The sequence below is a fragment of the Camelina sativa genome, chromosome 3 (assembly GCF_030686135.1).
Source record: "Camelina sativa cultivar CO46 ecotype springtype chromosome 3, ASM3068613v1".
Lineage (NCBI taxonomy): Eukaryota > Viridiplantae > Streptophyta > Magnoliopsida > Brassicales > Brassicaceae > Camelina > Camelina sativa.
The window spans coordinates 26,565,461-26,587,895 of NC_141882.1; the positions used below are offsets into that span (position 1 = coordinate 26,565,461).

The 22,435-nt window shown below is 34.1% G+C and overlaps 1 protein-coding gene and 3 pseudogenes across 3 annotated transcripts; all 4 read left to right on the forward strand.

The window, feature by feature from the left end:
* The first annotated feature begins 7,232 nt into the window (after window positions 1-7,232).
* On the forward strand, window positions 7,233-9,062 carry LOC104777838 (RING-H2 finger protein ATL75 pseudogene; annotated as a pseudogene). Its single transcript, XR_015594470.1, has one exon. The product of XR_015594470.1 is annotated as an RING-H2 finger protein ATL75 pseudogene (transcript).
* A 2,736-nt stretch (window positions 9,063-11,798) lies between these two features.
* Window positions 11,799-12,842, forward strand: LOC104777837 (E3 ubiquitin-protein ligase ATL76 pseudogene; annotated as a pseudogene).
* Window positions 12,843-15,713: 2,871 nt separating this feature from the next.
* Window positions 15,714-16,799, forward strand: LOC104777836 (E3 ubiquitin-protein ligase ATL76 pseudogene; annotated as a pseudogene). Its single transcript, XR_015594469.1, has one exon. The product of XR_015594469.1 is annotated as an E3 ubiquitin-protein ligase ATL76 pseudogene (transcript).
* Window positions 16,800-19,288: 2,489 nt separating this feature from the next.
* Window positions 19,289-20,172, forward strand: LOC104777835 (RING-H2 finger protein ATL78). The gene has a single exon (XM_010502162.3). The coding sequence runs from the start codon at window positions 19,366-19,368 to the stop codon at window positions 20,014-20,016; it is 651 nt and encodes a 216-aa protein (XP_010500464.2). The 5' UTR covers window positions 19,289-19,365; the 3' UTR covers window positions 20,017-20,172.
* The last annotated feature ends 2,263 nt before the right edge of the window (window positions 20,173-22,435 follow it).

Below are 22,435 nucleotides of genomic sequence, written 5' to 3' on the forward strand. Positions count from 1 at the left end.
AGCATGGAATACGAAGACAAAAACAAACAACACACATGTTTTGGACGAAAACAAAACGAGCAACATTCCAAATCTGATCAACATTCCAAATACGAGCAACATTCAAACTGGTTCTAAGAGAAATGACCAATCCAAAAAACAAACAAACAAACTAGTTCTGTGAACTTCCTCCCTGTGAATAGTTAAACCATAGTTCCCAGCCTCCTCTTTGTGAACTTCCTCCCTATGATCCTCCTATATGAGAACTTCCTCTTTGTGGTCCTCCTAGATGGGATCGTCCTCTTTGTGCTCCTCCTAGATGGGATCGTCCTCTTTGTGCTCCTCCGAGATGAGATCGTCCTCTTTGAGATGCTTGGGAAGCTCCCTGAGATGGTTGAGAAGCTCTCGGAGGTGGTTGAGAAGCTCCTTGAGATGGTTGGGAAGCTATCGGAGGTGGTTGAGAAGCTATCGGAGGTGGTTGAGAAGCTCCTTGAGATGGTTGAGAAGCTCCCTGAGATGTTTCTCCTTGCAAAGGTTGTCCTTGTCCAAACAATATAACTCTGGGCTCCTGATTTCAATCAATATATCAGGTTTCATTCAATCAAAATAATTTGTAAGACTCAATGGATAATCTTACCTGAACTTTTCTTGGTCGACCCCTTCTTATTCTTGGTGGAGTTGCAACTCTCTGATTCGTACATGCTTGTTTGTTGTGTCCTTCTTGCTTGCAATTAGAACATGTCATGACTCGATTCACGCGTGATAACTTGGTAGCATATTCAAACTGTGATTTCCTCCTAGCATGATTATATGGCCGCCCAGGATTGCCCCTTCGCCATGGAGGTGGCAATACTCCTAGTCTATTCACTTTTGGCCACAACAGCTTGCCTTGAACAGGCGCAATACCATCAACATAAGTTAACTGCCACATTCTAGCTGTGTACCACTCAACAACATAGTCTTCCACCTTCTCTTTCTTTCCTATGATGACAGATGCTGCATGAACACATGGTATACCAGTCATCTGCCATTTCCTGCAGCCACAAGTCCGGTCACTCATATCAACACAGACTTTAACATCACCACATCGTATCTCATGTTTATTATGCCTTGCCATCCACCTTTCACAGAACTGCGATCCAACAATCATCTTCTCAATCTCAGCATGAGCTCTCTTTGTGAATCTAGTCTTCAACCTACCAACAATTACATACCTCTTCTCATTACGCACCATACACTGTCTCCTAATATCTTCTAACATGTCTAGCAAAGGTTTCCGTCGGGCTTGGCGGATGGTTCTATTGAAAGAATCGGAGAGGTTGTTTATGTTGTCATTGCAGCAGCTTCCAATCCTGAAAATGCTCTAGCCCCTGTTCTCGGGTTAGTTTTCAGTAGTGAATCATAAGCACTCGGATTGTAACTCCTCAATGCTTCCATATGACCACCAAATTCCCCTACTGTGTAACTCCAAGCAATTTTCCAGAAGAGTCGTTGCAGCTCCATGTCATGACTATTTCTCTTCCAATTGTCCATGATGTGCCTAGCACATTGCCTATGCTCAGCTTGTGGAATGACTTCGTGAATTGCTTTAACTAATCCCTGAAAATGTGAAAAATGTAAACAATTAGATGATTTGAGACAAGAACCGAAATAATGTTTGAAACAGACAAATGAACCTTTAACTAACTGAATGTTTGTCTGATATATACAATTCCCATGTTTGTATACTTTCATTATATGGTCTTACACTCTTACCTCACACAAAATATGTATGTTGTGATCGATCTGCTATTTGAGCCACAATTTGTAAAAATATTTTATATTTTCTGTGGTTTATGTGTCTTTCGGTTTAATTAAAAAGTTCAAGTTTATATTTAATGTTGTGGATTCTAATATTAATGATGATACCGTGATAGATCGGTTACGATTAAAGTTACTAGAATTCGGGTGTATTGAAAACCCTCCTCCTTTATCTCAATTATATATTTATGTTCTTCTATCACTAATGTTCATATGTATTATACGATGATTACTAAATTAAATATAATCACCTATATGTATATATGTGATTACTGGTCATTGGATGTGATCCTTGTGAATAGTTATGTGGGCATTTGTGTCAACTGGACACAATTATAAATACCACAATAACTTGCATTGAACATATATGAAAAAGAGAGAAGAGTGTGGGTTCCTTTTCCATCCAAGGAATCAGAAGAGAGAAAGGTCAAAGGGAGGAGAAAATCATTTGGAGACTTGAATTCATCATCAAGCTTAATCAAGCAATGGATCAAGGTTAGTGTTTCTTCTTCTCCAAGAAACTATTCATGGTTGAATTAAATTAAATATAGATGATCTTTGGGATATATAGATTTCATGAATATAGAAATACAAATTTATAATTGGTATTAGAGCAAACTAGATTTTTTTAATTCACCGTTAGTCAAACTTATTGTATTTGCTTGATCGAATGTTTACGTATTCATGTATTATGAGTCATTTGTGATGAATAAAATTGATAACATCTTCATGAAACGGTGTTTATCGTTATAAATTATTGGTTGTTTCTATTGTCGGTTAATGCATATATACTGTGTAAGACTATATGCAATGACAAACAAATTCAACACCCTCTTTTTCACTTTTAACACTCTACATCATTTTCTCTTTCTTCCATATCATAATTCAACATCCACTAAATTTTTTAACACTACAATAGTTTTGTTTAATAAAATTCAGCATATAATTGTTGTTACAAACTTACAATAATATATATATACAAAATAAAATATTTATTTATTTATACAAAACAAATTAAAATATATAATTATACTAGTTATTAATAAAATTATATAAAATCCGCACCGCAAATAGTTTTTCACCTATTAAACATTATTTTGTACCACTTAATTTGCGTTAACCGCACTTGTCGCACAAATATGGGTCCGAGTGGTGACAACGGATTTGGTTGTGCTGAGCAAGTAGTTTGATAACGCGGTAAGGTTCAACTGCGAGACAAATTTATTTGCGGGACAAGTGCGGTTCATACAAATAAGCGGTGCACAATAATGGTTGATTGGTGAAACCTAATTTGCGGTACATTTTATTAAAAACATATATATTGTATAATCCAATAAACTTTTAACAATTTTATTTTAATCTATTAAATAATTCACAATAAAATATTTAACTGGTAAAAAAACAAAAACAGATGTAAATTAAGTATTATAGATAAATATGTTAAAACATATATTAATAGTTAGTTTAATTGTAAATTATTATTATTTTGGTTTGTGTAAATCAATAAAATTATATCTTATATGGAATTTATATACTTTTTCTTCTTTTTTGATACAAAAACGGATTTATATACTTTATCTATTATAATAACATTTGAATGAATAAATTAATAAATGTTTTGTAGATGTGATTAAATTATACTTTTATTTCAATACAACTAGTAAGAAATTTTTGAATTCAAAGAATAGTTGAATAAACATTAAACCACATGACCACTTTGTATTATTAATATAAAATTCAAAATATAGAGAAACATATTTTTAATGGATGCATTGAAATTCTACAAAAGTGTGACTATAATTTATTAGCTATAGGTATACATAAATTAAATAATTAATCTATGAGAAAATAGTTGAAGAATTATTTTCTTTGCCTTTGTATATGTTTTTTCTTGAAAATATAGACTTAACCTATATATAGGAAATTTAGAAAAGAAGAAGCTTTCGACCACTGGTCATCGGAAAACCGCTAGATAATTCATTGTTCCTTCATTGAATAGTGGTCTAGTGTATAGTTTCATCTAAAAAATCGCAAATCTTTTTTTTTTCAAGAAATGCAAATTATTTTTGTTTTTATTGATTGGTGGACAAAAAGCGTTCTTGAACTTTTGCTTTTTAAGTCTGTTTTTTTTTGTCTCCAATCAAGGCATATATTTGTCCCGCATATACCGCAGTTCAACCATATCGCACTATCAAACCGTTTGTTCCGCACAACCAAATCTGTCTTTACCATTCATACCCTTAATGATGTGGATTCTATTATTAAAGACGACACCGTGATGAATCGGTTTCGATTAAAAATACTAGAATTCAGGTGTATTGATAACTCTCCGCCCTTACCTCAATTATATATTTATGTTCTTCCGTCACTAATGTTCACGTGTATTATATGGTGGTTACTAAATTAAATATAACTAACTATATGTATATATGTGGACTACTAGTTGCTCTGGATGTGACCCTTGTGAATAGTTTTGTGGGTTCATTTGTGTCAATTGGACATAATTATAAATACTATAATAACTTTCGCTATACATATATGAAAAAGAGAGAAGAGTATGGATTCCTTTTTCATCAGAGGAATCAGAAGAGAGAAAAGTTATAGGTGGAAAAAATCATTTGGAGAGTTGAATCAATCATCAAACCTAATCAAGCAATGAATCAACTATTCATGGTTGAATTAAGTTAAATCTAGATGATCTTTACGATATATAAATTTCATAAATATAGAAATCTGAATTTATACAATTTACCATAGTTGGGAAGAACAAAAGAGTGGCAACTCCGGAGGCTTCTTCATTTATTTTTGTTTAAGTTTTTTCTTGCTTTAAGAATGAACCTAAATATTTTTCTTAATTTAATTATGAGCTGGTTTTTTTGAGTTAAACAAACTTAGATATCTCAAAGTTATTATTATAATGAGCTTGTCTCGTGATGTACATACCTTTAATAGTAACTAACAATAATACCTTATCGTATTTGATATATTATGTTTCCGCTAATTTTTGATAGCATAGGAAATTATAATGGACTCATGATCCGTATAAAAAAAAATTGTCGATGGCTTCAAAATTTTGAGTGTCAATAGAAAACTTTTTTCAAAAAAGGAAAAAAACTTCATAACTACTTGAAAATCATATATTAATAACAAAAAGTATATATATAGACTAATATACATATATATAGCATAATGCAATAAACTACAAATATGCACTCTTTTAATGATAACTTTTTACTTCTACATGTTTCTACCAAAACGCAAATCTTACGTTTTTTCAAATGTAAATTTATGTTAAAAAATAAAAATATTGTTATATACAAAGGCTCCGGAGAAAATAGCTTCTATAACCAATTTCTTTTTTTTTAAGTCATATATAGTTACTACAACAACAAAATAAAATAGAAAATACTTAGGAGAATTTAAGCATGGGCAAACTATTGAGAGAGTAGACGACCATAATTTTATGTTTTAACGTATAATTCAACATTTTGCATTTTTTTTTTTTGGTAAAACAGATGTATATGTTAGCTAGAAAACGTTATTCCGCTATTAGATGGGCTAACGTCATTATGCCATTATATAAATTACTAATCAAACCCATATATATACATTCACAAATTGTTAAGGTTGTGAATCTATGGAAAAAAAAAAACAGAGTCATCACCTTGAAATGTTTGGTGCTAGAAGAGAAAATATTGAAAGAATTTTTTTTTTTCTTTGAGAAGTTGTAGTGTACAATCACAAGTCATAGGGTAATTAAAGTATTAACGAAGTGAGGAGTTCATAAATAAATTAAGAAGAAAAACCTCTTAGAAGAAACAATAAAAATAAATAAAAACGAAGAGATTCAAAATTTGAAGATGAAAAAACAAGGGAAACAAGATCAACAAGTACTATTCTAAGTATGTGGTCTTCTTCTTTTGAGAGTAGTTTTCAACAAGTTGATCGTTACTTATGTGTATGGATTAAAACATGTGGTTATGTGAGATTCAAAATCTTTGACGATTCTATTCTACGATGGAGGTAACAAATACCAGGATTTAGCTTGTCACGGCGCATCAATGTAGAAGTTAAATATTTCTTATAGCTTTACTACATTATCACTAATTAAAATAATTGAAAGTGCAAAAAAAAAAAAAAGTGTAAAGGAGAGTTAAAAAAGAAGAAGGATCCCATACTTATTCTCCTTTGGTAGGCTAATTATTGTCCACAAATTTCGTTAACACTAGCTCCAAGTCTTTCAATCACTAATCATTTCCATCTATTATATAGTTTTTAATTGAAAAAGCGTATGCATTAGTTTGCTTAGTAATCAAAATTTAGTGTGTGACAAATATAATCTTGGCTAAAAGTGATATGCATTATTCCGACCTCCACTAAATGATATATATGCATTTAAATATAACTTTTCACAAAGATGTATCCATATACTAAAATGATTTACTCAGAATTTCGCAATAATACTATATATCGAAAATCGAACTATAAGTCCTTATTATGTTCCATTGTTCCACTATTTTCAAATAGTTCAACTGTTAACTTGACAAGTAGCGATTTATGATTCTTTTTAGTCAAAGCTAGCTTTAGTATTTTTTTTCAAGTGAACAGAGACTTACTTTCAATTGTTTTTTGCAAGATGTAACTCTAAGTTGGATTGGAACTTCCTAATTATTTCCAAGGATTATATAATCTGCCATAGGATAGGACAGAAGCCCTTCGAGATAAATTTTATAATATTTTTTACGAAATATAAATAAAGTAGCATAAAAAACTAGAAACATGGGACTTATTGTTAAGGTTGTGGAGATTTAGGAGAAGAAAGCGACAAAGTTCAAATCCAGACGTATAAGTTATACATATACACGTACGTTCCTCTCCTTTTGAAAGGTACACAAAAATAAACAAACGCCGACCAAGAAAAAAAGAACATATAAACAAACAACAGAACCATTTAGATGCTTCGGAAATAACAAAATATGAAACATAGATCTTCCAAATATTACCTAGAGAATAATAGTTTAGTAAACATATCGAAAAAGCCACAAAGATCTTATGATCTGAACTGATAGTTACATTACATCTCATAAATCCAATAAAAACTAGGACAATTTGATTCGATCGATGTTAAGAAAGCCAAAGACAACATATTACGGATGTATCGATCATGTTCTTTTAACATAAAAGATTACTTCTTATTTCAAGCTGAAATTACAATACATGTTGTAACGATCATGTTCTTTTACAAGACTTGATTGCCTATGAAATCACAACATATCCCTATTTCTAGAGAAAGATTTTGTTGTGAGAAAAATTATCTTCTTTTCCTAATAGCTTTCTTACCAAAAAAAACTTTTTCTCTATATTATTATTTGATTTTTTTGGTATGAATTCTTGTTCTTTAAGTATACACAATTTCATAAATTAAAAATAGAACTTTAATTTTGATTTTTTTTTTTTTTTTTTTTTTTTTTTGTGTAAGAGATCTTATAGATATGATTTTCACATATGTACTATGCACAATCTATTGTCATTTTATTATTTTCTTGTAAGTTTCGCATAGGAGATCATTATAAGCTTAGAATACTCAGAACTCAGGAGAATAGAAGGATATAGCATTTTTTTCTTCTTCCAATGAAGTACCAAAACATTACACTTTTAAAATCGAAACTACCACTCAAACATCTTAAATTTGATCATATTGATAACGTTCTAAACTGAATTATCAAGCAAGAAAACATATACACATGGAAACCCTTTATCAAAAAAAAAAAACATATACAATGGAAAGAACAAAGAAAGACGAATGCTAAAGCACAAAGACTGCTTTACAACAGCACATATTGTCGGCAAAGCATTAAACTGTGAAGAAGATAAAATAAAATCTTCCCCTTGGCAAAAAATAACAAACAGAAAAACAAAAGTAAATAAACTAAAACATTGAATAATGGAGATAAAATAAAACGCAGCTTATCAAGAATCAACACAAGACAAACATGATAAAACAAAGTTTTTCCAATTTAAAGTGAGACAAAAAGTAGTGTTTTAAAATTCAATGTTGGAAAAGTGAAGAGTCCCTACACAAGCATCTTGTGGTTGGAGAGGTATGGCCAAATGTCACAATAAGCACTCAAGGATTCATGAAATTGGATAAGCTCTCAAGACTCACTTGGAAAAAAAATATGAAGAGAAACGCACTTTCTTGAACAAAAGTTATTAGTCTCCCATTATTAAATTCTCAGTCCCCACTCACTAATCAGTGAGCATCTCATGCTGTATATAAGACCACATTGAATTCCCCAAAACTTTAAGCAAAAGAACCTGACAAGCTAAGCAAAACATAAAGAAGAGACTTTGGTCCAAAGCTCATCAAAGAGTAAAATATGTCTGCAAATGAGTTACCTTCTTCTTCAGCTCAAGCCTTCCAAGAGCAATCCCTTGGAGGTTTTGTCTCTAGAAAGCTGCTTCTCCACAACCCATTTGACCACAACACTGAACGAGCCTTTGCGGTTGCACCATCTACTCTCAATTCCCATGAGAACAATCTCAGTGGGAATGTCCTGATGCTTCTATCAGTCCTCATCTGCGGCATCATCTGTTGCCTCGGGTTACATTACATCATTCGTTGTGCATTCAGACGTACTTCAAGTTTTATGATCTCCGATCCGATCTCTGGTTTTTCAACATCACGAGATTCATCAGACAAAGGGATCAAGAAGAAAGCTCTTAGGATGTTCCCAGTTGTGAGTTACTCACCTGAGATGAACTTGCCAGGGCTTGGTGAAGAGTGTGTTATTTGTTTGTCAGATTTTGTTTCCGGTGAACAGATTAGGATGCTCCCTAAGTGCCACCATGGGTTCCATGTTCGTTGCATTGACAAGTGGCTTCAACATCATTTCACTTGTCCCAAATGCAGACACTGTCTGGTTGAGACATGCCAAAAGATCTTAGGTGACTTCAGTCAAGCTGATCAAGTGGTAGCAGTACCAACAGAGAGCGTTATCGTCAGGATTTCTCCTCTAGAACCTGAAGGAAGAGTAAGCACTTTAAGAGAAAGCAGCTAGATGCCAAGAGAGGCAGAAACCATCAAAAGTTCAGAATTTGTGCTTTTTTAGTTAGGTAGGAGATTTTTAGATCTGATCACAAATCATGTCTTTAGCCACTTGAGAAAAAAAAGAAATCACTCAGGATAACTCAATTCTTTTATGTCTTTCGTTTTTGCCTGTAACACAAAGTGTATACAGAGAGAATATATCTCACGAGTTCATCAAAGTTCTTTTTGCAAAGATATGTTTTACAGTGGAATGTGAATTATGCTTTCTTATCCAAAAACATTAAGAATCATCTATAACCAAAGACTAATAAGTGCTAGTCATATATTCTCAAGTGTCACAATCATTACACAGAACAAAATGGTTTCTGGTAGCCAAGGATTGTGTGAAGTAGTGTTTTATCTAAGAGATGCATATACCATATACGACGTAGACCTGGTCGCGTGTATGCTTGATAGTGATAAATATACAAAGTTGGTGAAACACAATGCATCTATCCACTTGACTCGACCCACTTAAAACACTACCTATATGCCTAAAAACCAATCCACACATGGGTCATCCAGATAGATTAAACCAGAGGATTCTTCACCGTAGTGATAAAGAAAAAACCATCATTACCAGAGGAAAGTGATATGGACCCAACCCACAATAACTAAAACCAACCAAAAGCTAAATTCAGAACTAAAAGCTAGGAATACAGTTTTGTAAGATTGCCAGTCAAGTGATAAACCCATTCTATGGGATATAGCCTTGACACCAAACATACCTATGCCACAATATACTATCGAAGATTTAGAGTTGATCTGTAGATACCATCCCAGTTGAGAGAATCCATACCCACAGGTCACAAAAAAAAAATCTAAGTGGGGATAAACATCCAGTTATTGTCATCACATGCGTCTCCTACTCTACTCTTTATGGTTGATGCCCCAAAATTCACTCTACTCTGACATTTATCAAATTGGTACTCAAGTTTGTCTCAATTTGTGGTGAATCTTCTGTTTAGATTTAGTATACTCACTCTATTACTTTTCTCCACAACAGGTGCTTATTGTGGGTATGCACACTACCTAGTGGAAGATATTGTTATATGATAAATGAACCCAGATAAGGCTACTATTATCTCTGTGATAAATAAAATGGTACAAATATAAGAGAACACGTGGAGTGATCAACTTAATATACTCCTTGATATCATAGTCATTTTCATAGATTCTCAAGATATCAAAGTTCGAATCCACAACCCATTCTAAAAAAAAAACTACGAATAACTGATTTAGTTAAAGGACCGCATGAACTACGAGATTTAGTAGATCCTGTAATTTAAAAGGGAGCAACATGTCATAAACAAGGTTATCAAACAAAAAAGACATGTCATATACAAGGTTATCGAAACAAAAGACATGACATATAAAATGATGGTTTACATAAGGCTTAAGATCCTAGGCAAATCTGATTGGATGAGACACAAATAATGTGTTAAAAAGTTCAATTTAATAGTGAGTGAGGCCGTGCACAAAAAGGAAGGGTTATTGGTTAATAACATAAGACTGTGGTTAACAGGTAGCATATCTCCATTAAGCATCTGCGGGATATCCGATCATATCCAGTAATATACCATTGAGAGTGTAAAAACTGCTATAAAGTAATTCTTAACTCTTAAGTACAACTTTATTCGTGAGAAATTGCGGATCTAGCTTAAGTAATGCCCTTAATAAAACTGCTAAAGCTAATAGTCTAAATTCTTCAACTCTCTCAACAATTTTGAGGCTTTCTGGAAATTTGCCATAAAACTACAACTGGAACAACCGTAGGACATCAATACAATTTACCAAATAATCATAGTAAAAGTACTAAAGATGTTCAAACTTCTGCTGCCAGTTAAATTCCTATTTGCAATTATTATAATGTTCTTTTGCTGGGTGAGAACTATCTACTCTATTATTAACAAGAGTTAAAAAGTAAGACAGTGTAAAAACAAAAGCACTAGAGGACAATGATAGCTTTGGAAGATAATGTTTAGAAATACTATCTTAGTGCTTTAAGAAAATCCGGGCCACTTGTTGGAGTAAGACCTCAATCAATATGATAAGATTCATGTCTACAGTTTTTCTAGTATAATACATAGTAGCTATAATTCAGAGCTGTGCTAATAATAAAATTAGAGAACATAGCGTTATAAAGCAAAAGAACTGTACACAGTCAGCTTTGCCTATTCATTCTCAAAATGAGATTCCCTACATTGTCAAAACCGAACAGGAAAAAAAAAGAGATATTTAGCAGGAAGGATGAATAAATAGAAATTTACTTAAAAGCAAGATGAACACTGAGAAAAAACATTGGAGAATGAATGATTAGAGAATAGGTTCCACCATAGAAAGTCAATAATGATACATATATGATTAAAAGAAAGGACTGAAGCTCTTTGTTTCAGTATTTCAACTTTCTAGGCAAAGTGTAATGTTCCTAAAACTTTTCTCAGGATTAAAACCAATTGGGTCCAAACCATTTCTACATCATGATAGCATCCAACAAAACTCTTACTTGAGTATTCTCACCTAGTCGCGTTATTTCACCTCAACAGAACCATTTATACGGAGACATGTAGCTACTTGGGAATATATAAAAAGGATGAATAACAAACCTAAACACATATTATAATGAATGTAGACAGAAATCCATCTTATCAAGAATCAACACAAAGACAAAATATTAAACAGAGTTTTTAACATAAAGTGACACCAAAAGAACTAATTTCCTAATCAATTTCCCTATACAAGCATCTTGTGGTAGGAGGTGGTCTGGGCCAACGGCACAATCAGCACTCAAAGTTTAATGGAATTGGATAAGCTCTTTATGGGTCCCAAATACTCCCAACTCTCATTTGAAAAGAAGAAGAAAACTCACTTTTTAGAACAAAAATTATTAGTTTTCAATTATATAATTCTCCTGTCCCCACTAAGTAATCAGTAACATTCTCTAGCTATATATAAAGACCACTTTGAATTCCCCAAAACTTTAAGAAGCAATAACCAAACAAAGCAAAGCAAAGCAGAGAGAGGAAATTTTGATTTAAAGCTTTTGTCAAAGAATAAAAAAAAATGTCTGCAAATGAGTTACCTGCTTCAGCTCAATCCTTCCAAGAACAATTACTTGGCGGTTATGTCTCTAGAAAGCTTCTTCTGCACAACCCATTTGACCACAACTCTCAACGAGACTTGGCAGTTGCACCATCTCCTCTCATAACCGATGAGAACAATCTCAAAGGAAATGTTCTGATGCTTCTCTCAGTCCTCATCTGTGGCATCATATGTTGCCTAGGGTTACATTACATCATTCGTTGTGCATTCAGACGTTCTTCAAGTTTCATGATCTCCGAGCCTATATCTAGTCTGTCAACACCACGAGGCTCATCAAACAAAGGAATCAAGAAGAAAGCTCTTAAAATGTTTCCAGTTGTGAGTTACGCACCTGAGATGAATCTGCCGGGGGTTGGCGAAGATTGTGTCATTTGTTTGTCTGATTTTGTTTCTGGTGAACAGCTCAGGCTGCTCCCCAAGTGCAACCACGGGTTCCATATTCGTTGCATAGACAAGTGGCTTCAACATCATTTGACTTGTCCCAAATGCAGACACTGTCTGGATGATACATGCCAAAAGATGTTAGGTTACTTCAGCCAAGCTGATTCAGTTGCGACAGCACTCACAGAGAGTGTAATTGTCAGGATTGCTCCTCTAGAACCTGAAAGTAGAGTAAACCCTTTTAGAGAAAGCAGCTAGATTGTAGGAAAGGTAGAAAACATCATCAATTTAGAATTTGTCAGCAGTTTAGATAGGAGATATTATACTCTTGAGCAAAATTCATGTCTTTAGCCATAGAAGGGTTTCCCAAAATAGAAACATAGGATACTTCTAATTTTCTAATGTCCTTTTTTGCCTGTAGCACAAAGTGTATACAGAGAGAATATATGATGTATCTCACTTTCCAATAGCATCTCACGAATTCAACAAAGTTCTTTTGGCAAAGTTATCTTTTACGATGGAATGTGACTTATGCATTCTTATCCAAAAACATTAAGAATTATCTACAACCAAAGCTTGATAAGTGCTAGTCATATTCTTATGAGTTATAATCAATCACTACAGAGAACCAAAAAAGTCACTAGACAGAACCAATGGTTTCAGACCAGACCAGACCTCAACAGGTAATGAATGCCAAGGTTTATGCACAGAAGCAGTGTCTAGTCTATAGAAGATGCATTTACAGACCAGACTTCATCACGTGTACGCTTAATACTGAAAAATGCACAAAGTTTGTGAACAAAAAATGAATGTATCTACTTGACACAACCCATATAACTCAAAATCGATCAACACACACGAGTCACCGGGATAGCAAATAACATGTCATATGATCCTTCCCGACAATGAGAACGAAATCTACTCTGCCGTAGGAATACGGACCCAACCAACCTAAGTTTCTGGGTAAAAGTCGGACCTGAAAGCTACTTTGGGGGGATGTATAGTTTTGTAAGATATCAAGTTCAGTTACAGTAAACTTTATCTTCCAAGTTGCTCAACCACCAGTCATGTACCCATCTTATGGGATCTAACTTCGACACCAGACATATCTATGCCATGATACACTGACAAAAAGGTAGAGTTGATCTGTAGTTACCATCCTGGTGGAGAGAATCCATCCCCATAAGTCACACACCAAAATCTAAAAAGAGGGTGTGAAGTAAGATAAGTGAGAAATCCTTCACCATTATTAAACCAAACACGGTTAAACTTCCAAATGATTCTCATCACAAGCCTCTCCATCTGAAGGTTGATACATTTTGATGCCTCAAAATTCACTCACACTTTATCTTATCATATTGGTACTAAAGTTTGTATCGTATCATAGTGATGTTCTGTCTAATGTAACGTACTTTCACTATAATTCTTTTTTTCCACAACAAGCGCACATCTTGGGTATTGTACAGTAGCAGTGCTATCTCGTAGTGTGAAACAGAAGAAAAACTACAAAGTTGGCCTAATTGGATTCTATCTCTAAGAGAAGAAAAAATAATTGTGCAAATAAAATAAAAATGAACACATAAAGTGCTCAACATGATATAGGGATATTTATATATACCAGTTGATATATTAGTCATTTTCGTAGATTTCACCAAATACCAAACTCGGAATCCTGATCACTGAGTGATTCAAAACCAGCGAAACAAGTTGGTATCAAGAATCTATTGTTAAAAAAATACCAATATTGATTGAGGTAAGGACCACATGTTCTAACTACGAGATTTTGGAGATCCCACAGTTAAAAAAAAGGGGAGCAACATGTCACAAACAAGGTTATCAAAACAAAAGACATGTTATAAACAAATAATGATTCAGATAGGGCTTAAGATCCTAGGCATTTCTGATTGGATAAGATGTAAGTGTTGAAAAGTTCAATTAATAAGCACAGCCCCACTGTAAAAAAGGGAGCTTAATAAAAATTGCGGATGTCCACAAAAAATAAGAGTTATTGGTTAATAACAGAAGACTGTGGTTTACAGGTAACATATGTCCATTACACGCATCTGAGGAATATCAGATGGTATCAGATAATATCTGGTAAATATGCTATTGAAGATTGTGAAAACTACAACAAAGTATTTTTTTAAGTACAACTTTCTCGGTGATAAATCGCAGATTTAGCATAAGTAATGGCCTTACTGCAACAACCAATGGTCTAAACTACTCTCTCAACAATCTATAATTCTGCTTTCAATAAACTACTCTAGAACAACCGTAGGACATCAATAGATGTTATTAAACCAAAAGATGTTCAATTTCCGCTACCATTTAAGTGCCACTGCAATTCTTTTTCATGTTCTTTTGGTGGGGGAGAACTATATGCTCTACTATTAACAGCGTTAAAAGTAACAACAGTGATTAAAGACCGAAGCACTAGAGGACAAATGAGATGCGTTGGAAGATAATGTTTATAAAGACTATCTTAGTGCTTTAAGAAAATCCCGGGCCACTTGTTGGACTAAAGACCTCGATCAGTAAGATAGATTCATGTCTAACCTTTTTGTGATATAACAAATATCGTAGCTATAATTCAGAACAGTGCTAATAAAAATAATGGAGAAAGTTTCGTCGACATACCGTTAAAAAGCAAAAGAGTTGTACACAATAGGCTGTGCCTATTCATCCTTGCACAATGAACAAAAATAGATATTTACTCAACAGATATTTAGTAGGAACGATGAATAAATAGATACTTAACAGATATTTAGTAGGAACTATGAATACTTAAGTTCACTGAAAGACGAACACTGAAAATTGGCGTTGAAGAGTAAATGAATAAAGAAAGTCATAGAGCGAAAATCAATAATGGATACATAGATAACTAAAAGAAAAGACTAAAGCTCTGTTGAGTATTTCAAGTTTCAGTTTTTGACAAGCAGCAAAACTCTTACTTGAGCATTCCCAAAAATATTCGAGTTCTCATCTTTTTTCATGTTCTTTTACCTCAAGAGAGCCATTTATATGCAGACATTTAGATACTTGGGAATTACTAAACAGAATTTGCATGTTTTCCCCAAACTTAAGATCATATAATAATGAAAGTAAATTAAAATCTAGCTTATCAAGAATCAACACAAGACAAAAATGATATAAAAGAAAAAAAAATCCTAATTTAAAGTGAGACATAAATAAATGATTTCCAAATTCAACGTTGGAAAAGTGATAGTACCTACCTACACAAGCATCTGGGGGTTGTAGGAAGTATGAGCCAATGGCACAATCAGCACTCAATGATTTTTGAATTTAAATAAGCTAATTCTGGGTCCAAAGTCTCATTGGACAAAAAAAAGAAAAGAAGAAGAAACCCCATTTTTTTAAAACAAAAATTATTAGTGTCCAATTATAAAATTCTCTGCCCCCACTCAATAATCAATAAGCATCTCAAGCTATATATAAGACCACTTTGAATTCCTCAAACCTTTAAGAAACAATAACCAAACAAAGTCAAGCAAAGCATAGAGAATAGACTTTGATCTTAAGCTCTTTCCTAGAGTAAAAAAATGTCTGCAACTGAGTTACCTTCTTCAGCTCAAGCCTTCCAAGAACAACTCCTCGGCAGTTTTGTCTCTAGAAAGCTTCTTCTGCACAACCCATTCGACCACAACACTCAACAAGCCTTTGCGATTGCACCATCTCCACTCATAACACATGAGAACAACCTCAGTGGGCATGTCTTGATGCTTCTCTCAGTCCTCGTTTGTGGCATCATCTGCTGCCTCGGGCTGCATTACATCATTCACTGTGCATCCAGACGTTCTTCACGTTACATGATCTCTGAGCCTATATCCAGTCTTTCAGCAACACGACGTTCATCAAACAAAGGAATCAAGAAGAAAGCTCTTAAAATGTTCCCAGTTGTGAGCTACTCACCCGAGATGAACCTGCCGGGGGTTGGAGAAGAGTGTGTCATTTGTTTGTCGGATTTTGTTTCTGGTGAACAGCTCAGGCTGCTCCCCAAGTGCAACCACGGGTTCCATGTTCGTTGCATAGACAAGTGGCTTCAACATCATTTAACATGTCCGAATTGCAGACACTGTCTGGTTGAGACATGCCAAAAGATATTAGGTGACTTCAGCCAAGCTGATTCAGTTGCGGCAGCACCCATAGAGAGTGTCATAGAGAGTGTAATTGTCAGGATTGTTCCTCTCGAACCTGAAGGAAGAGTAAACACTTTTAGAGAAATCAACTAGATGCCAAGAACGCCAGGAACCATCATAAATTCAGAATTTGTGCTTTTTAGTTAGATAGGAGATTTTTACATCTGATCACAAATCATGTCTTAAGCCATAGAGGGTTCCAAAGGATACTTCTAATTTTTTTATGTCTTTCTTTTTTTTGCATGTAGCAAAGTGTATATAGAGAGAATATGTCTCACGAGTTCACCAAACTGTTCTTTGCAAAGTTATTTTTACAGTGGAATGTGAATTTGCAATCTTATCCAAAAAACATCAAGATTCATCTATAAGACTAGAACCAAAGATTGATAAGTGCTAGTCATATATTCTTATGTGTCATATCAGTACAATGAACCAAAAAAGTCACTAGACAGAATAAATGGTTTCCCGATCACGAATGCCAAGTGTAGTCTACGAGATGCAACTACGCTCCAGACCTTATCCCATGTATTCTTGATAGTGACAAATGCACGAAGTTCATGAACAAAAAATACATCTATCCACTTGACACGACCCAATTAATCTATCTATATGCCTCAAAACCGATCCACACACATGAGTAGTCATCAAAATAGCAAATACCATGATCAAGACAAACAAAAAAACAGATAAAAATATATAAGCAGGAACGATGAACAAGTAGAAATTTACTAAACAGAAAAAGAATTCTTTATTACGAAAGATGAACAAATAAATATTTACTTTACACTTTACAGATATTTAGTAAATGAATAGTTACTAGGAACGATGAACAAATAGATATTTACTTAACATATGTTAAGTTAACAGTTAACACATATCTATTAGATATTTAGTAGGAACGATGAACAAATATATATCTAATCAAAAGTGCACTAAAAGATGAACACTGAGAAATGGCATTGAGGAGTAAATGATTAAAGAATAGGTTCCACCAAAGAAAGTCAATAATGGTAGATAAATGATTAAGAGACAGGACTAAGCTCTGTGCTTCAGTATTTCCAGTTTCTAGCAAAACAGAACTTTTTAATTATAATGTTCCTGAAACTTTTCCCATGGCCCTTAAAACCCATCGGATCCAAACCAACCTCACATAATGAATGCATCAAGTTGTGATATTTCACCTTAAGTCGCGTGATTTGACCTTGGTATGTTTCTTTCTGTTCTGTTCAATTTCCACACCTTCATTCATGTTACCCCTGCAGTTTTGTAGTCCTGAAAAACAAAAAAATTCAATCAAAAAGTGATTTGAGTATCAAATTAAGATATTCCAAGCAAACGAATCAATTTAGCACACAACAAAAGTAAAGTTGATTTGCTTTAAAGAAGGTACCAGTTATATGTAACCTAATGGCACAGACAAAATAAAAAAGGAATCCATTTCCGAATAAGACCGGTGAGAAAAGATAGAAAAGAGGCATCTCCTACTATGTAACATCAACTTTTTATCCCAAAGATACACAATCTTCCCCAATCTAATGTTTCACTAAACCAGCTATTAGGAAAGTAGCAAGAAAAAAAAAAACTGTTCTGTAAAAGCAACTTTCGGAGAATCTTGCTTTGGTTTGGAGCTACAAGAAAAACATTTGATACTAGATTCATGCAGATTGCCCTCGCAATTTGCAACCAATGAAATTCGATATCTCATAAAGCAAACAAAAAAGAATCATTTTTTATTTGTTCAATCGTGGGACCAATTGCTTTACCTCTGATTTTAAAACAAAGTTATGTAAAAGAAAAAGAGAGAAAAACTGTTTAGTAAAAAAAAAAAGCAGGAGGTGGATACTAATGCTATGAAAGTGATCTTTCTTGATGAAAGTAGCCTTTAACAAGATTGATTGGGAGAGGCTTTGTCCTTTTGGCTACTCTTATAGACAACTTGAGTTACTACAGATGGGGTGGATTCCTGTTCCCCTAACATAAGTAGAATTCACTAAATGGAAATATTTCTTCCGTACATCTTCAAAACCGCACAAACTCAACAAAGCTTTTAAGATCCACCACTGTTAAAAAATAACAAAAAAAGGAAAAGAAAAGAAAAACGGTAAATCAAACTTTGCTTAGTTTCCTATATGAAACACTACATCAGGGTGATGCCGGAAACCGAGCCAAATTCTTTGTAGATAAAATACAGCTATCACTGGGACAGAACTATCTAAGGAAGACTTGAGCTGAATAACTAAAAAGGAACAAGAAGTTCAAAAGAAGCCTCATAAAACAAGGTCTTCTTCAAAACCACAATTGTGAAATAACAACTGAATCTAATGTTTGTGGCATAGTTTGATAAACTCTTCAAACAGAAGAATAAACATATATATTAAGAAGCCTCAATACCAAGACAGATTGAGATCTCAGTAAAACGAACCAGGAGATATTATCTGAATGCTGCTAAGATGGGGAAAGTTCTTGGCTGCTCCAGTTAAAAAGCTCATGGGTCCCTGGAAGCAATTCTGGGAGATTTGATTTGCTAAGGCCACAGCCACATGGCACTACTATTGCAGCAACTGGTATGATGGACCCATTTTCTATAGCAAAGCATATTACACTATAAATTATTTAATAAAATTAGACACTAAAGGTAAAGGTCCTTAATGTGAGCTTGATCTTTATAGTTATTCATCCAACCATAATTTAAAGAAAAAAATAAATGAAATAAGAAACAATTCCTCATTAAAATATCTTAAAAATTGAAACTTTACCTTTCCTCTATATAAACAACCTCCAAACATTTCTCTATATAAACAAGCTCCAACGGAAACCCAGAAAGCCACCCATCATCTATCTTAAAACTAAGTTACCATGTCAACTACCATTTCCATTCCCACCATGAAACCAACTGAGATCTTTCAAGAAATTCTTGGAAGTTCTTATTCAAGAAAACTACTATTTCATTCCCGTGATCAGTCACCAACTCCGGCACCATCCCCATATGTAGGTGATAACAACTTTGATGCAAATGTTGTTATGGTCCTATCAGTCCTCTTATGTGCACTCGTTTGCTCACTTGGACTCAATTCTATAATAAGATGTGCCTTGAGGTGCTCCAATTTAGTACCATCCGAAGCTGGTGACAACAACCCAGTTCGCTTGACCAACACAGGAGTCAAACGAAAAGCCTTGAAGAGTTTCCAGACAGTAAGTTACTCTACTGAACTGAATCTGCCTGGTCTAGATACCGAGTGTGCCATATGTCTCTCAGAGTTTGTTTCCGAAGAGCGTGTGAAGCTGCTGCCAACATGCCACCATGGATTCCACGTCCGGTGTATAGACAAGTGGCTTAATTCACACTCGTCCTGTCCCACCTGCAGGCACTGCCTCATCCAGACATGCGAGAAGATAGCCGATTGCAGTCAAACAAGCTCGCTTAACTCCACTCTACCACCACAAGACAGCATCATTGTGCAAATAGCACCACTACAACCGGAAAGATGGCTACGCTGTTTTAGGTGAACTAGTCACCTAGATATTGTAGCAATTATGTTTCAAACCCGATTAAACCATTATGTAAGTAGAACTAGTTGAGATCACAAGCGATCTACACTTAAAAAACAAGTTTAGCATTTCCAGTGTAAAGTTGTAAATATTACGAAATTGTTACTTTCTTCATATCTTGAACTCCTAAATGTTTATATTTCAAAGTTACAAGCCAATGAAAAACTGTTAGATAACGGTTAAAATTTCTTAGATCTGCAATGTGAATTTTTCCTTCTCATCACTTAAAACGCCTTAAAGCAATAGTCTAGTGGAGGTGGCCAATACACTTAGTCAACTAATAGAAATGTCTTTACCATTAAGAAGTTTCAAGGTTTATATAAAAGTCATGTTCTGCCACTAGCTTATTTTTACTGATTATCAAAAGGATTACTGCCCCTTTTTTATAAAGCTTATAATATTATCATGTACCCTTCCAGAAGTAGAAGAGTCTTCACATATAAGTTGTAGTATATGATGATAATCAGGCCATATAGAACTGTGACAACGCGAAGCCCCAAAGAAAAAAAAAGTCAAGGCCCACAAATGAGAGAAACATGCACTAATCCAATCCACCGAAAGGAAAAACAAGTGGTAGATTTAAGAAAAAGAGAGGTCACAAGTACTATATAACAAACGGCATAAAGCGTATGGGGGGGTCCGAGCACAAATCCACCCTATGGTCAAATCAAATAATACTAAAAGGGGTGGTTCGATGTTATACTGATCACATGATGAAAATGATAAAAGAAAATGAGTGACCAATATAATTCAACAACCAGCATATGTGGTTTGTCAAGTACCAAGATCAGTTTCACTAAAACCAAATTCATGAAAAATGGATTATAAAGAGCTGAAGACATGTAACATTACTCCAGAGATCTACTCATTACTAGAGAAACTCACTAAACAACAAAGTGGAAGAAGAACTAAACGCTGCCTCGGACAAAATAAACCTGAAAGGTCCACTAAAATAGACCAGCTTACACACAACAAGACATATATTTTGGAACCTGACATGTGAAATTACTCATACAAACAATAGTTCGACGACCACTTCCACTAGCTATACTGTAACAAACGGTATAAAGCGAATGTGGGGGTCCGAGCACGAATCCACCATAATATGGTCAAATCAAATAATACTAAAAAGGAGTGGTTTGATGTTATACTGATTCACATGAAGAGAATGATAAAAGGGAACTGAGAGTGACCACAATAATTTAACAACCAGCATTGTCACATGCCAAGATTAGTAAATAGATTTGGAATCTGGAGTTGAAATGATTCAGCAAAATTAAGACAAAACAAGGAGTATTGTGGTACGGACTAAATTGAAAACCCTAGATAGTCGGGAAGCGTTTCACTTCAGCCAAATTAAATTACTCTTCTCGGATTAGACATTGAAGATGAAATGAACAGTAGCAATTGACAGAAGAAAAAAAGTTTCGCTTAATTCAGAACAGTGTGGGAATGAATCTCAATTTTAAGAGATAATTTTTTCGAAAAATGTCATATGAAATTCAAATGAAGCTGTGAACAAATTACCCAGATTACTAAGTATGTGGAAAAGGGGAAAGTTCTTACCGCACTCATTGACGAAGACGAAGACCTCAGATTCTTCTGAAGACGACGACGACGAAGTTGCAATGTTTCACTTTTGTTGGCGCCAATGATTTCAGTATTGAGGTTTTCCTCTTGAACCAGTAGTTATCGGATCATCCATAGTTTCTAATCCGGGTCAGGTCTGTTTGGGCTTATTTATATATATATATATATAGCCTAGTCTGTAACCCACCAAAGCCCAGAATTTTCAACTTTTCGTTTTCAATTGAAAATTCTGATTAATATTTCGGCTCATGTTGATTAATGTGGGTATATACTATATTTCGGCTCATGAATCTATACTATATTTGACTGAACTCAATTTTTTATACAGTATAAATTTTGTGTTATTCCAATTTTTTCGTGTCCGCAATATCACATAGGTAAATCACTTAAAAAATTGGAAAAAAAAACTTAACAATACCTCATTTATTTTTTATTTGGAAGTTTAATACCTTATATTATTTTATTAGAATAAAAATATTTATTTAATTATTATTGGACAAAAAATACTTAATTTTTGTATTATTAGTAGATTCATACCTCTGAATTAACATCCGTTAACGGGTGTGACGGAATTATTAGACGGTGTTAAAAGTTTTAATTAAATTTTTACTACATATAAATTACATATTTAGTAATAATACGAGTAATGTTAGCGTGGTCCGGTAATAATGGTTGGTTTTCACCTCACACCATATGCGGATTCGATCCACATCAAAAGGAGATTTTTTTTGGGGTTTTATCTCTAGTATCTTGCCCTTACTGAGATCATCACCGTCGGAGATCGTGC